The sequence below is a fragment of the Chelonia mydas genome, chromosome 20, assembly GCF_015237465.2.
Source record: "Chelonia mydas isolate rCheMyd1 chromosome 20, rCheMyd1.pri.v2, whole genome shotgun sequence".
Classification (NCBI taxonomy): domain Eukaryota; kingdom Metazoa; phylum Chordata; order Testudines; family Cheloniidae; genus Chelonia; species Chelonia mydas.
The window spans coordinates 16,878,741-16,895,156 of record NC_051260.2 but is presented as its reverse complement, the minus strand read 5'-3'; the positions used below and the strand labels follow the sequence as shown (position 1 = coordinate 16,895,156).

Here is a 16,416-nt window from a genome sequence, read left to right as displayed (position 1 = left end):
CCCGCATTCAGCAGCAAGCCCCGGCCCAGGCACCCACCCCTCGTCGGGTAACCCCGGTTCCAGCGTGCGGCATTCCCGCGGCTCCCGGACCACCTCCACGTCATCAGCGGGGAACTCGACCAGGTCACGGAGCGGGCCAGGCTCCACCTCGGGGGGGTGGGCAGCCAGGTACTCCTCGAAGTCCACCGGCTCCACCACCTCCGTCAGCGGCACCTGCGGGGACAGACCGGTCAGCACAGGGCGGGATCGTCCCAATGCAGCCAGGGCAGCTCCCTGCAAACCCCACCCCACCGCTGCCCCCTGCTGGTGGTTGGAGCTGGGACAACCCCAGTGTGGACCCCCAAGGATGAGAAGGGCTGCGCTCCCCACAGCAGTGGGATAAGCTAAGGGTTAGAGCTGGGGGCTGGGAGCAGGACTCCTGGGTTCTATCCCCGGCTCCGGGAGGGGAGTGGGGTCCAGTGATTGGAGCAGGAGACTCAGGACTCCTGGGTTCCTTTGCCAACTCAGTGTGCAATCTGGGGTACCACATCACTGTCTGACTGAGCGGGGAGAGCGACCCCGGCTGAGCTCCTGGCAGCCCAGCACAGCTGAGAGTCAGTATCGACTGGGAATTGAGCGCCCCAAGCGAACCCCCAGCATCGCTCCCTGCAGCCCCCCGGCATCCTCCCAGCCTGGCCACTGAGAGGCGGCAGGAAGTCGGGCAGCTGCCGGCACGTGGCTGGCCAAGGGGGCTCTCTCAATACTCCCGGGCTGGGCGGGGGCCACGCCGGCTGACGGGAGGGGGCGCGGGGAGCACAAGCCATCTGTGCCAGAGGAAATCTCAGCGCCGACCTGCTCACAAGCGCCTGCTGGGCCGGCACTAACCGGGCAGGAAGTGAGGGCAAGACACCGAAACCACACGGGAAAGGGAAGGGGAAACCAACGCGGTTAGATCTAAAGCGCGCCGGAACCCTCCCCCTTGGCGCTTGGCCCCAGCCGCTCGGCCTGGGGCTCCCGGAGGCCAATGCGCCGGCCCTGAGCCTGCCAGCACTTGGGACCGGGAGACGGATGGAAACGCCCCATTCTCCACGGCATGCTCCCCCCAGTGCAGCCCCCCTGCTCTAACCACTAGCCCCTCACTCTCCTCCCAGAGCTGGGTAGAGAACCCAGGAGTCCTGGCTCCCAGTCTTCTCCCCCACCCACTCTAGCCACTAGACCCCACTCCCCGTCTAACAGCTCCACCTCCTGTTAAAGCTCAGCGGGTTCGCCGCCGGGAAAGGCCGCACCCGGGACAAGAGGCAGCGCGGGAGAGAGGCCTGGAAACCGTTGTAGGGGGGAGCCCGCGCCGTCCCCCTCCCTGCCGCGGGCCCCTCGCTAAGCCCCCAAGGGCCCCCAGGGTCCTGGAGCGGAGAAGGGACGACAGGGAACAGTGCGGCTGGCTCCTCGCCCGGGTGCTGGGGCCCTCACCACGGCCCCATGTCTAGCGGGGGCCACGAGCCGGCTCCAGCCGCGACTCCCAGCCCTCGGCAGCGCCAGCTCGGGCAGGAGGGTGCCGCCTTTACACACCGAGGTGGCAGGTTCGATGCCTGCTGCCGCCCGCCCCGAGCCCAGAGTGGTGGGCGGGGTCGGGAAGGGCGGGACCAAGGAGGTAGAGTCCCGGGACGTTCCCATGATGCTTTGGGAAGGGGAGGGGCTACAGGGGAAGAGCCAATGGCAGGAGCCGGCGGTGACGTTCCCCAAGGTGGCTCTGTCCCCCTCTAGTGGCTGCACCACGTTGAGAGCCCGTCAGTGCCGGGGGCTGGGGGACGCGGGGCGCTGGGGTACTCACCAACTGCTGGGAGCCACTGCGCTTCTTGGAGAGCTGGGGGGACCCGCTGTGCTCCCGGGACACCTGCTTCCGCACCTCGGCGGCCACCGTCCTGCAAGAGACACGGGTCAGGGGCGATAGCGCCCTGGGCTCGGCCGATCCCGCGGGGCAGGGAGCCGGACGAGGGGGGCTGGGGGTTCACACAGGGGGCCATTCACTAGTCCTTCCTGTCCCCCAGTCCTCTGGTCTAACCACTAGGTCACACTCCCGCTCCGAACAGAACCCAGGAGTCCAGGCTCGCAGCCCCCCTCCTCCCCCCCCGTGAACTCCCCCCTCTGTGCCCGGCTGCAGATTAGATCAAACAAGACCCGCACTGCACACAGCTGAGCTGGAGAAATGCGCGCCCAGCCCCAGGCCAGCAGCTGCTGCCCCCCCCTTCCCCACCCAGGGCTGCGCTGCCCCCGGCCCCTCCCTCCCCAACTTTGCTCTCTCAGCCTCAGCTGGCCTGGCAGGCTCTGAGCTCCCCTCCACGAATCGCCCCAAGGCCTGGGGGTGGCACCGGTGAGCCTGGGGGAGCCTCCTTGCTTCACCACAGCATTTGGTTTTTAATTCCCCTTCTCTCAGTGATGTGCACTGAGGACACCCGGGCTCTGCTACTGACTCCCTGTGTGACCTTGGGTAAGCCACTGGGCTGCCCCGTGCCTCAGTTTCCCCCACCTGTAACATGCCGCTAATGATCCTTCATTTTTCCCTCACTGGGTTAGGGACTGTCCCGCGCTGGATCTGTGCAGTGCCTGGCACGACGGGGCCCCGATCACTGCTGGGGTCCGGGCAACACCCAGCACGACGGGGCCCTGATCTCGGTGAGGGCTCCTACGTGCTACCGTAATACACCTACTGCTAGGTAAGGGAGTTGGCAGGAAACAGCAGGCCTGGGTTTAGTAGATCTGCAAGCTCTCTCCAAAGGTGGTTACCATCACCCCCATTTCACAGATGGGGAAACTGAGGCACAGAGCAGGGAAGGGGCTTGCCCCAAGGCACCCAGCAAGCCAGTGGCAGAGGCAGGAATAGAACCCAGGAGTCCTGCTATCACGGAGTGTGGGGGAGTCCAGGCCCTGCACCCCTCTTCCTGGGATTCACTGAGACTCTCAGCCAGCCAGTAACACAGAAGGTTTATTGGACAACAGGAACACAGTCCAAAACAGAGCTTGTGGGTACAACCAGGACCCCTCAGTCAAGTCCTTCTGGGGGAGCACGGAGCTTAGACCCCAGCCCTGGGGCTCCCTGCCTTCGAGCACCCAGCCCAAAACTGAAACTAAACCCCCCCCAGCAGGCTCCCTTCTGCAGCCTCTGTTCACATTCCTGGGCAGAGGTGTCACCTCCCCCTCCCCCTCCTGGCTCAGGTAACAGGCTCTCCCATCCCCAGGGCACATTCCCAGGTCAACACTCCCCCCTCCCTGCTGCGTCACATCCTCACATCTCTCCCCCCTTCGAGACTGAACTGAGCGGGGTCACTGTGACCCGTGACCTGGGGAAGTTCGGGGCCCCCTCTCCGGGACAGCGCATCCGCTATCAGGTTGGCACTTCCCTTCACATGGACCACGTCCATGTCGTAATCCTGCAGGAGCAGGCTCCACCTCAGGAGCTTGGCGTTGGCTCCTTTCATCCGGTGCAGCCAGATCAGGGGCGAGTGGTCGGTGTACACCGTGAAGTGTTGCCCGAAGAGATAGGGCTCTAGTTTCTTGAGGGCCCACACCATGGCCAGGCACTCCTTCTCGATGGCCGCGTAGTGTTGCTCCCGGGGTAGCAACTTCTTGCTCAGGTACCCGATGGGGTGTCTCTCCCCCTTTTCATCCTCCTGCATTAACACCTCCCCCAGTCCCGTGTCTGAGGCGTCGGTGAACACCACAAAGGGCTTGTCAAAGTCTGGGTTTGCCAGAACTGGGCCACTGACCAGAGCCTCCTTTAGCGCCCGGAAAGCCTCCTGGCACTGCCCGGTCCAGACCATCTTGTCTGGCTTCCCCTTCTTGCATAGCTCAGTGATGGGGGTGGCGATGGCGCTAAAGTGGGGCACAAATCTTCGGTAGTATCCTGCCATCCCAGTGAAGGCTTGGACCTGCTTTTTGGTGTGGGGAGCGGGCCAGTCTCTGATCCCCTCCACCTTGGCCGGTTCCGGCTTTAGGCGGCCGCTCCCCACCCGATGGCCCAGGTAAGATACTTCCGCCATCCCCACCTTGCACTTCTCCGCTTTTACAGCCAGCCCAGCCCCCTGGAGTCGGTCCAGCACTTGTCTAACCTGGGACACGTGGTCCTCCCAGGTCTGGCTAAAGACACAGATGTCATCAATATACGACACGGCAAAACTCTCCATCCCCCTCAGGAGCTGGTCCACTAGGCGCTGGAAGGTGGCCGGCGCTCCCCTGAGGCCGAAAGGCAGGGTCAGGAACTCATAGAGCCCCAGATGGGTGATAAAGGCCGATTTCAGCCGGGCATCTGCATCCAGCGGCACTTACCACCATGGACCTTACAAAGCGTTATTGGCAAGGTACCGAGCTCCTCCCAGCTTGTCTAGGAGCTCGTCCGGCCTGGGCATGGGGTAGGCATCAGATACAGTGATGGCATTGAGCTTCCGATCGTCCACACAGAACCGGACCGACCCATCCTTTTTGGGGACCAGCACCACCGGCGAGGCCCAAGGGCTGGCAGATGGCTGGATCACCCCCAAAGCCAGCATGTCCCGGACCTCTCTTTCCAGGTCCTGAGCAGTTTTCCCTGTGACTCGGAACGGGGAGCATCTTATCGGCGGGTGCGACCCTGTCTGCACCCGGTGGACAGTCAGATTAGTGCGTCCAGGCTGGTTGGAAAACAGCTGTCGGTACGGATGCAGCACCCCCCTGACCTCAGCTTGCTGGGCAGGGGTTAGCTGATCCGAGAGGGGAATTGTTTCCAGGGGGGAACCAGCTCTGGTCCCAGGGAATAGATCTACTAAAGGGTCATCTCCCTGCTCCTCCCACTGTCCACACACGGCCAACACCACATTCCCCCTGGCATAATATGGCTTCATCATATTCACATGGTACACCCGGCGGTGGTGGGCCCGGTTCGACAGCTCCACCACATAGTTTACCTCATTGAGCTGCTTGACGACCTTGAAAGGGCCCTCCCAGGCGGCCTGTAGTTTGTTCTTTCTCACGGGGATGAGAACCATCACCTGATCCCCGGTGGCGTAGGCACGGGCCCGCGCCGTGCGGTCATACCAGACCTTCTGCTTCCTCTGGGCTCTGGCCAGATTCTCCCTGGCCAGGCCCATGAGTTCAGCCAGTCTCTCTCGGAAGATCAGGACATACTCCACCACTGACTCTCCATCGGGAGTGGCCTTCCCCTCCCACTCGTCTCTCATCAGGTCCAGGGGGCCCCTCACCCTCCTGCCATATAACAGTTCGAAAGGCGAAAATCCGGTAGACTCCTGGGGCACCTCCCTGTACGCGAACAGCAGGTGAGGTAAGTACTTGTCCCAATCCTGCGGGTGCTGGTGCATAAAGGTTTTCAGCATCATCTTTAGCGTCCCATTGAACCTCTCCACCAGCCCATTGGACTGGGGGTGATAAGCTGAGGCCCAGTCGTGCCGGACCCCACATTTCTCCCACAAGCACCGGAGCAGGGCCGACATGAAGTTGGAGCCTTGGTCTGTCAAGACTTCCCTGGGGAACCCCACTCGGCTGAAAATGGTCAGGAGCGCATCTGCCACGGTGTCTGCTTCAATGGACGCTAAGGGCACTGCCTCGGGGTAGCGGGTGGCGAAATCTACCACCACCAGGACGTATTTCTTCCCCGACCGGGTCGTCTTGCTGAGAGGCCCCACGATGTCCATGGCCACCTTCTGGAAAGGCTCCTCTATGATGGGCAAAGGTCTCAAAGCCGCTTTCCCCTTGTCCCGGGCCTTCCCCACCCTCTGACAGGGGTCACAGGATCGGCAATACTGCCGGACGGTGGTAAAGACCCCAGGCCAGTAAAAGTTCTGTAGCAACCTCTGCCGGGTGCGCCGGATTCCCTGGTGCCCTGCGAGGGGGATGTCATGGGCCAGGGACAGGAGCTTGCGGCGATACTTCTGGGGGACGACCAGCTGCCTCCTGATCCCACAGAACTCCCCTTCCCCTGGGGGAGCCCATTTTCGGTACAGGAACCCCTTCTCCCACAGGAACCTCTCCTGGCAGCCTCTCCTCATGGTCCGTCCCACACTGAGGTCGGCCAGGTCCCTGAGCTTCCGCAAGGAGGGATCTTTCCTCACCTCGGCCTGGAACTCAGCGGCTGGGGAAGGGATGGGGCCCGGTTCCCCCGCAGTGGTCAGGTCTGAGGCCTCAGCCTCTCTGAGCCGTGCCCCTCGGTGCTCCCTCCCCACCAGGGTAGGGTCCTGCGCCTCCGGTGTGGTACCCTCCCCCAGGTCAGGGTGCAGTGCCCCTCGCCGGCTCTGGCTACGGGTCACAACCAGGGCGGTCTGGGGGTTGCTTGGCCAGTCCTCTAGGTCTCCCCCCATCAAAACTTCAGTGGGCAAATGGTGGTGTACCCCCACCTCCTTGGGGCCCTCCTTGGCCCCCCATTTCAGGTGTAACCTTGCCACGGGCACCTTAAATGGGGTCCTGCCCACCCCCGTCAGGGTCAGGTAGGTGTTGGGCACCACCCGACCTGGGGCCACCACCTCGGACCGGGCCAGCGTCACCTCCGCCCCCGTATCCCACTATCCATTGACCTTCCTCCCATCCACCTCCAGGGGAACAAGGCACTTTCTCCGGAGGGACAGCCCCGCGCCCACCCTGTAAACCGAGCACCCTGAGTCCAGAGCATCCGGCCCTCTGGTGGGGCTGGCCGGGGGTACTCTTCCCTCCTGAGCAGGTGGTAAACTGGCAGCCCCCCTTGCCTGGGCCGTCTTCCCCTCGTCCAGCTGAGCCCCTACCCAGTTAACCCTGGGTAGGTTGGGTCTGCTCAGTTTGTCCCTGAGCCCGGGGCACTGGGCCCGTACGTGGCCTCTCTGGCCACAGTGATAGCAGCTCATGTCACGTTGTTCCCCTCGCGTGGGTCGGAGGGGCCCGACACCAGGCGTTCCCCTTGGGAGGGGGTTCTCCCTATTTCCCCGCTGGGAGGCCCCATGGTGACTCTCTCTCTGCATCGGGGGGGGGCCTGTTCTTTCGGGACTCCTCCCGGCTACCCCCTGACCGACTGTTCACAAACTCGTCGGCCAGCTGCCCTGCGTGCTGGGGGTTCGCGAGCTTTTTGTCCACCAGCCACAGCCTCAGGTCGGAAGGGCACTGTTCATACAGGTGCTCCAGTACGAACAGGTCAAGCAGGTCCTCTTTAGTTTGGGCCCCCGCTGTCCACTTGCGGGCATATCCCTGCATCCTGTTGACCAGTTGTAGGTAGGTGACCTCAGGCGTTTTACGCTGACTCCGGAACCTTCTCCGGTACATCTCGGGGGTCAGCCCAAACTCACGGAGCAGGGCCTGTTTGAACAGTTCATAGTCCCCTGCCTCCACCCCTGTCATTCAGCTGTACACCTCCACGGCTTTGGGGTCCAGTAAGGGGGTGAGGAACTGGAGCCTGTCTGCAGGGTCAACCCTGTGCAGCTCGCAGGCATTCTCAAAGGCCGTCAGGAAGCTATCTATGTCCTCCCCCTCCTTCCGCTGGGCCAGGAAGCACTTATCAAAGCTCCTTGCAGTCTTGGGTCCCCCCGCACTCACCGCAGCCGGGGCCCCACTGCTCCTCAGCCTGGCCAGCTCCAGTTCATGCTGCCTCTGTTTCTCCTTCTCCTCCTGCTCATGCCTATGTTGCCTCTCCTTCTCCTGACGTTCCCTCTCCTTCTCCTCCTGCTCATGCTTACGTTGTTTCTCGTGATCCTCCCTCTCCCATTCCAGCCGCATCCGCTCCAGGGATGGGGAGCTCCGCCGGGAGGATCCCCTGCTGGCTGCTGGGGTCAGGGTGCCCTCGGTATTCGCTGGGCTTCCCCCAACCCCTCCCCCAGGCATAGGTAGGAAGGGTCTCGGGATGTCCTCGGCAGCAGTCTGACCCCTCCCAGCCTGGTCAGGCCCCAGGCCCACGCTGCATCCGCCGGGCGGCTTCCCTCCGGGACAGGGATCGGGTCATCCAAGCGATCCCTCTCCTCCAGCTGGGCGATCAGCTGTTCCTTGGTGGACCTCCCGATGCGCAGCCCCCTCTGCCTGCACAGCTCCACCAGGTCACTCTTCAGGCGTTTAGCGTACATCTCCCTGCTGGCCACTCGCAGGCCGGGCAGCTGTCCACGGTTTCCAGGAAAAACCCCTCGTGTGCCAGTCCTTCTTGAGGTCACCACCTCTTTGCCAGGGTCGAGCTGCAGACTCCTCCGCCCCTGGGACCGCTCGCTGCAATCCCCCGGCGGACCCTGTTACTGCAAAAGTCCTTCTCTCTGGTCACACACTCCCAGGGGTTAACCGCCCCCTGAAACCGTCTCTCTCTGAATCTTCAGCATGCCCAGTCCCCATCAATCCCCCTTCGTTTTACTGTTCCCCTGTTACTTACTGCAGGAAGCGCCAGTCACGGGGTGCAGTACATCCCACCACTCCCACCAGTTGTCACGGAGTGTGGGGGAGTCCAGGCCCTGCACCCCTCTTCCTGGGATTCACTGAGACTCTCAGCCAGCCAGTAAAACGGGAGGTTTATTGGACAACAGGAACACAGTCCAAAACAGAGCTTGTGGGTACCCCCAGGACTCCTCAGTCAAGTCCTTCTGGGGGAGCAGGGAGCTTAGACCCCAGCCCTGGGGTTCCCTGCGTTCCTCCACCCAGCCCCAAACTGAAACTAAACCCCCCCAGCAGGCTCCCTTCTCAGCCTGTCTTCTCATTCCTGGGCAGAGGTGTCCCCTCCCTCCCTCTCCCCCTCCTGGCTCAGGTGACAGGCTCTCAGGTCTCCCATCCCCAGAGCACATGCCCAGGTCAACACTCCCCCCTCCCTGCTGCGTCACATCCTCACACCTGCATCCCTGGCACAAGTGATCTGGAAGCAGGGACGCTCTCCCGCCCTGGCAGTGGATCCTCTGCTGCCTTTAGCGCCCCCGTCCTGGGGGGGGGCCCCCGAATTCCTTCTAGCTCAGCAGCGACTGCAGGGCGGTGCCTCCGAGAAGCCGACATGTGGCCCGCCGTCAGCCCAGTTGGGTGAGGTCAGCCCTGGCCCCTGCTCAAATTCCCGGGGGGGCAGGGGGTGGGAGCATCATGATGAGCAGACCCCCCCCCATCACAGACAGGCACTGCTGGGCGCATGTGAAAGGCGACGGGTGCTGCCAGGTGGCCCCGCACCCGGAGATCTCCCCACGGCGACACAGAGACAGCTGCGAGTGGCACCTGCCTGCCCAGAGAGGGGGCGCTCGGAGCGCAGGCGCCAACCGGGTGGGAAACCCCCGGGGGCGGGGGGGCTGCTGAAAAGGAGGGTCTGTCTTCTCCCGGCCCCCCGCTTCAAGCAACGACTTTATCTGCTTCATGTCACTTAACCCCTGCCAGGCCTATACCAGTGCAAGGGGAAAAGCAGGGAGCTAGTGTTCGAGGGGGGAGTCAGGAATCCTGGGTTCTGGCCTGGCAGGGGAGCGGGGTCTCGCAGTTAGAGCAGGGGCGTGGGGGTCAGGACTCCTGGGTTCTCTCCCAGCTCTGGCAGGGGAGAGGGGTCTAGGGATTAGACCATGGGGGCTGGGGGTCAGGACTCCTGGGTTCTGTCCCAGCTCTGGGAGGGGAATGGGGTCTAGTGGTTAGATTTCAACTTTTCAGTGGGGGGAAAAAAAATTAACCACTCAAACCAGCAACTTTTAGCCCCAACCTTCCCCCTCTGAAACGGGGCCACAGCGCCTCCGAGGCGGAGCCGAGAATCGAACCCAGGTGTCCGAGGCCCTGCCCAGCGCCCTCCCCGCAATCCGGGCCGGAGTCGGCTCTGACGTGCCTGAAACTCCGCACTGCTGGCCCTGCTCCGAGACACGGAGGCATCCGCAGATGCGAGCGCAGAGCGCACGACAGGCTCTGGGGGCAGCTCCCTGCCCCGCCGGAGGGGAGAGGCCCCCGAAGAGCCGAGCGTCTCCAGGCCAGCAGCTCTGCAAACTCCAGAGCAGACCCTGAGCGGGTCCGAAGCCAGCGGCCCCCGGGGGCCCAGTTCACCCAGTGCTCTGAACTGCACAGGCCAGCTGGCGCTAGCTGCCCCAGTCCCGCTCGCGCTCTCTACCCTCGCTCCGGCCTGGGACTCAGAGCACGGCACAGGGCCCCGGCTGGGCACCCATCTGGCTGGGGCTGGCAGTGCCAGGCTTGGCAACTCAGCCATGGCGCAGCAGCTGCCGGGCCGACCTCCCCGGCTCAGCATTCAGCCCGGCTTCCTGGGGAGATGGATGTTTTTCCAGCTGGCTCCTCGGCCAGGCTCCCACGCTCCAGCAGCGGGGCCCAGCCAGGGAGGGAGGGAGAGGAGTCGTCGGGGTGGCAGGCTAGTCCGGAGCCCCAAGCTAGGCCAGCAGGGACCCCAGCTTCCCTGGGCGTCAATGCTGCCAGGACTGCAGGGCACGCGACCACGCTAGAGGCTTGCGGCTCAAAGCCCGGTGCAGACAAGGCCTGAGGGTCACTGCCCCCTACCCACCCCCCTGGGGAAGCTGACCTGCCCCGGGACAATAAAGCCAGCGACAAACCACACCGAGGTTTTAACTGCGGGATTCCTGCAGGCAGTGCCCCAAAGCAAACGGGGAAAGGTGCACTGGGAACAGCGCCCCCGTCCCATGCACAGGGGCTGTTAATGCCCGGGCCCAGCGGGGGGCTCGGCCCCCTAAGGGAAGCGGCGCCCCCCAGTTGGAGGGGAGAGACTGCAGCGACCAGAGCCGGGATTTCGTCAGGACTCCAGGGTCCCTCCCCATCACTCCCACATGCCAGAGCCCCGGGATTACAGCACTAGCAAAGGGTGGTACCCACAGCAGCACAGCGCCCCCCTAGCGCCACACTGGAGCATTGGGCCCCGGAGGCAGAGAGAGCGCCCCCTACAGCACAGGCTAGAAGTATCGGCCTGGGGAACAAATACTTCACACCGGGCTCTTGAGTCTAGCAGCCAAAGGAGGCTGGAAGTGGGAGCGAGATGAACTCAGACGGGAAAGGAGGCGAATGGACCCTGGGTGCAATTCGCCCCGGGCTGCGGTGGCTTCTCCATTCAGGCAGAGGGTCTGTCCAGGGTGAGGAACGGAATCGGGGCACCCGGCAGCCAGTCAGACCAGCTGCTCACAGGGGTCCCCTCGGGCCCTGGAATCCACAACGCCAGGGGAGTGGTCCAGCCGTGGGGCAGCCTTCCTGCCCCCTCCCCTCCTCCGGGGCAGGCCCAGCCAGGAGCTCAGGGCAGGGGAAGTGGGGCGGTGCCATGTCTGGGGGAGGATGTGCAGGCCGTAATAAGCTGCAGTCAGCCTGGCCCTGTGTGTCTGGGGGCGGGGGGGGGGGGGGGGGCAGGGGAGGCACATCTGTCCGGCCCGAGGTGCCGGGATCGGGCCAGGAAGCCTGGTGGCGACTGGCTCCCTCTCTCCGGTACGCTGGCTGTGGGGGAGGGGGAACCCGGCCACCTGCAGCCCCACAATAACACCGGGCACCCTTTAGCTGAAGGGAGTCAGGCCCCCAAGTAACTCAACGGGAGCCCGGCACCTAAATCCCTGCCTTGGCTCTCATCCAGCATGGGCCACCCGCCTCTGCAGAGGCTAGGGGAGATCACTCACCCCCCTTACAGATGGGGAAACTGAGGCAAGGAGGGATGCCTGGCCCGATGTCACCAGCAAGGCCAGGATTGTCTTGCCAGATTGTGAGTTCCCGCATCGCCCGGACCTTTGAGTCACAGCGAGGGACTCTGTCCTCGCCACCTCCCCACAGCCTAGCGAGGGCGAATGGGAGGGGTTGGGGTAGGGACAGCCGCCCTGCGCTCCTGGGACTAGCTCAGAGACAGGCTCCTGCCGCAGGCTGTACGATGGATTATTTATGGATTCTGTGATAGCGCCTTGGAGCCCTGTGATCGCTGCAAGGGCCCCGCCCTGGAGCGATGGGGAGGCTCCCCTGCTGTGCCGGGTGCTGTCCCGGACTGGGGGGGCTGCACAGAGTCCTTGCCAGAAGGGGGTCACTGTCCAACGAGACAAGGGGGGGGGGAGAGGGAGGACTTTTATGCCCATTTTTGCAGCTGGGAGAACCAAGGCCAAGAGAGTGGAGGGAAAGGATGGTGCAGTGGTTAGGGCGCTGGCCTGGGACCTGTGAGGCGCTCAGCTACCACGGGGATGGGGATCAGACAAGTACCTGAGACGGGTAAATGAAGAGACTTGCCCAAGGGAGTCTGCAGCCCGGGCAGGTCCCCCAGGTCCCAGACCGTCTCTTACGCCCCCAAGCTAAGCCCACGGGACGTGTCTCTGCCCGCTGCCCCTCTGCCTTCCCCTCGGAAACCGGCGGGGCCAAGTGCAGCCAGAGGCCCGGCGGCCCAGCCCGCCGCGCACACATCCGCCACCGGGAGCCTGGCGAAGGAAAGAGGAAGCCGAAAGCAACCACAGAGGCGGGGGAGGGAGAGCCCAGAGCGCTGAATTATTCACACACCTGCTCCCCGCTTGCTGCCAGCTCATGAGATGACCCGAAGGCCCGGCATTGTCCATTTTGCAACCCTGCCCCAACACACACCCCGGAGATCCTGCTCTTACTCCTTCGGCTATTGCCAGGCGACTGCCGGACGCTGAGCTGGGTTGTGTGGAGTTGGGGGGTTTGTTTTTTTTACAGAACAAGAAAACGACGGGACACAAATCCAAGACTCCGGCCGCAGAACGAAACCGACACAGTTCAACGTCCACGAACTGCTATTTAAATTTGAATGGGTGCGTGGGTGGGCCCAGCTCCCCGCCTTCCACCTACGAGACACCAGCGCTTTGCCAGAGCATTAGCCCCACACTTTGCAAACTGGAGGAAAAGCAAACCCGTGCGTGCGCGCGCGCGCACACACACACACACACACACACACACACACACACCCCCCCCAAGCAGGCAAGGCAACAAAGCCCAGCAATTAAAAACTGCAGGGCCAGCTCTGGTCCCAGCGGGGAGAGCCAGGAAATGGGTCAGAATTTCCTTCCGCGGGATGAAACAATACATGCCAGAGCGGGGCTGGCCGAGGGCCGGGAAGGGGAGGAGGCGCTGGTGACCGTGGCCTAGGGCAGGTCTTGCCTGGATCCAGAGGGCGTTAGCCCCTTAGGCACACACGGGTTAAGATCCTGGTGTAGACGGGCCACTTGTCATGTCGCCGTGTTACCTGGCCCGAGTCAGCGCTGGTGCGGAACGGAGGGCTGTCGAGGGGCCAGCCCATGCTTCCCGGCGATCATCTCAGCCTGTCTGCACTAGGCTCCTCGCAGGGGGGAGCCAGTGCCCGCTACGGTCATCCTCTCAAAGCAGCGTCTACACAAGGCTGCAGCTGTGCCAAGGTTTTGTGGCGACGGCGAGCTGTCAAAAGCACAACCACGAACGCTGGGGTGGTAAAACCCACCTCGCCACGGGGCACCCTCCTGAAACACACCGTGTCTCCCGCACCACGGACAGCCTGGCGTCTCGGACACCGACCCGGCCCCGGGCAGCCCCAGCATTTCACGACGGGACACGCCTGGCACAAGCACGTGCAAGAAGTCACCAATGCGCCTTACAAGGGGAGAGTGGGGATACCTGGCTGCCCCGTCATCTTCTGGGGCTGGGGCTCAGCTCACATTTGGGGTGCGGGGGGGAGAGACTCCAGTTCTCAGCCCCATCAACGCCCAATCCCACGTCTTTAGAAAAAGGCGAGTGCGGGTGACGCTCCCGTCCGGCAAAGGCAGGAGGGGTGGTTGGCTCACACGTCCATCTAGGGGGGAAGGGGGGATGCCAGCTGGGACCCCACAGGGCACAGGATTCCTCCCCCAGAGACCCACGCCACCAAGGCCGTGCTAGGAAGCTGTTCAGGATTCTATCCCCTTCCCCCAGTGCACATCCTGGGGACCCCCCCCCGCCCGTTCAGCCTACGCCTGGCAGGAGGGGGCTCTGCTGGGAGGTGGAAGCAGGTTTTGGGGAGCACCAGGCTATTGGCTGCCAGAGGGGACGGGGACATGGCGCCCCCAGTGCAGAGGGAGCTGTGGGGCTCAGAGGTGCCCCACAGGGGAGGGATCAGGGCTGGGGGTGTTCGTGGGTGGATGGAAAATGGGGGGTGCCCCACAGGGGCCTGTGGGGTCAGGAATAGGGGTGGCTGCCCATTAGCTTGCCATGGGGAGGATCAGGGCTGGGAGTGGGGGCACCGTGGGGTTAGAGGGGCCCACGGGATGCAGAGGAAGATACACAGGGATGGGTGGAGGTGCACAGACTGGGGTGCCCATGGAGTAGGTGCAGGGTACCGTAGGGGGCAGTAGGGGGGTACTGCTGGCACTGTGGGTTGGGGACTGGGTACCATGAGGCTGGGGGCCCTGAGGGGGCTGGGAAGTGGGTGTCCTGGGCAGTGGGTGCCTTGGGTGCCTTCACTGGGTGGGTGCTGGGTGCCCTGGGTGCTGGGGGGTGGACGCTGGGTGGGTGCCCTAAGAGTGAGTGCTGGGGGCCCCAAGGGGCTGGCTAGGGCAAGGGCACTGGGTGCCCTTGGGGTGGGGTGGGTAGGGACTGGGTTCTCTCAGGCAGGGGTGGGTGCCCTTGGTCAAGTACGCTGGAGGGGCTGGACTCTGGGTGGGTGCTGGGTGCCCTCGGAGGGGTGCTGTGTGGCTGGGGGGGGCGCTCAGTGCCCAGAGTGGTGGGTGCCCCAGGGGAGCGCTGGGGGGACAAACTGGGTGCCCGGGGGCGGGCGCTGGGGGGGACATGCTGGGTGCCCGGGGGCGGGCGCTGGGTGCCCGGGGGACATGCTAGGTGCCCGGAGGGGGTGCCTGGGGGGGCGCTGGGTGCCCGGAGGGGGTGCCCGGGGGGGGCGCTGGGGGGACACGCTGGGTGCCCCGGGGGATACTGTGGGGACACGCTGGGTGCCCCGGGGGGGGGGGGGCGCTGGGTGCCGGTGGGGGGTGCTGGGGGGGGCGCTGGGTGCCCGGGGGGGGCGCTGGGAGGGGACACGCTGGGTGCCGGGGGGGCACCCGGGGGGGGGCGCTGGGTGCCCGGGGGGGGCGCTGGGGGGGGGACACGCTGGGTGCCCGGGGAGGGCGCTGGGTGCCCGGGGGGGGTGCTGGGGGGGGACACGCTGGGTGCCGGGGGGGACCCGGGGGGGCGCTGGGTGCCCGGGGGGGGCGCTGGGGGGGGACACGCTGGGTGCCCGGGGAGGGCGCTGGGTGCCCGGGGGGGCGGCGCCGGGGGGGACGCGCTGGGTGCCCGGGGGGGCGGCGCCGGGGGGGACGCGCTGGGTGCCCGGGGGGGCGGCGCCGGGTACCCGGGGGGGCGGCGCCGGGGGGGACGCGCTGGGTGCCCGGGGGGGCGGCGCCGGGTGCCCGGGGGGAGCGCTGGGGGGGACGCACTGGGGCCCGGGGGGGTGCTGGGGGGCGCGCTGGGTGCCCCAGGGGGGAGGTTGGGTGCCCCGGGGGGATACTGGGGGGACACGCTGGGTGCCCGGGGAGGGCGCTGGGGGGACACGCTGGGTGCCCGGGGGGGCGCGCTGGGTGCCCGGGGGGGGGCGCCGGGGGGGACACGCTGGGTGCCGGGGGGGGCGCCGGGGGGGACACGCTGGGTGCCGGGGGGGACCCGGGGGGGGCGCTGGGTCTCTCACCGGCTGATGCGCTGGGCGAAGGCCCGTCGCTCCGGGGCCGCCATGTGGCTCCGTCCCGCCGCCGCCGGCTCCGCTCCGCGCTGGGCGCCCCGGGCCGGGCTGGGCGGGCGGGGCCGAGCCGGGGGCGGCACCTTCCGGGTCCGGCCGCCGGGACCGCGCCGCCACCTGCCGGCCGGAGCCCTGTAGGGGCAGCGTCCCCTATGGAGACCCTATAGAGCGCCCGGAGACAGCCCTGCCCCGGGCGGAGACCCCCCCCGGGAAACCCTATAGCGAGACCCCTAGAGACCCCCTATGGACGCTTCCCCTCTCCACCTTGCGGGAGAGCCCTGTATAGACGCAGCCCTTGTGAGCAGAGAGCTATAGGCAGAATCCCCTACAGAAATGCGCCCTAACGACTGAGAGGTCCCGTAACGAACTCCGTAGAGAGACCACTTCCCCCACAGAGAGCCCTCAGAGAGAGACCCTTCCCCTACACAGGCCCTTATAGGGCACCTATAGACAGACTTTCCCCCTCCAGTGAGACCCCCCCCCGTATAAACAGTGCTTTTATAAAAGACACCTATAAACAGCAGCATCCCCTACAGAAATGCAGCTGTAAAGGCAGAGAGACCTTTTCCCCTGGAGACATCCCATCAAGACGGAGACTCCTCCTGCCCGGGGCCCTTTCCCCTATAGAAATACCAATGACCCTACAGGGAGTCCCTCCCCCCCACTTTCGGGAGATCCGACTCCTCGCCCTCCTGTGCAAGGAGTGGGGCTGGGTGTCATTTATTCTGTGGGGCTGGTGGGTCGGCCTATTATCAGCTGTACAGTAGGATAGTGCAGGGGGCCGGCACTGCCCAGACCCCATCCGAGATCACCGCCCCCCTGTGCAGTGTGCTGCACTGACAGACATT

General features: G+C 65.0%; 1 protein-coding gene across 1 annotated transcript in view; it reads right to left on the bottom strand.

Moving 5' to 3' along the window:
• The window catches only part of DOCK6 (dedicator of cytokinesis 6), a 58,588-nt gene extending 42,953 nt beyond the window's left edge, over positions 1 to 15,635 (bottom strand). Inside the window, 3 exon segments of the mRNA XM_037887832.2 lie at positions 38 to 213; positions 1,808 to 1,898; positions 15,521 to 15,635. Of these exon segments, the coding sequence (XP_037743760.1) occupies positions 38 to 213; positions 1,808 to 1,898; positions 15,521 to 15,564 (311 nt within the window). The 5' untranslated portion in view covers positions 15,565 to 15,635.
• Between the last annotated feature and the right edge of the window lie 781 nt (positions 15,636 to 16,416).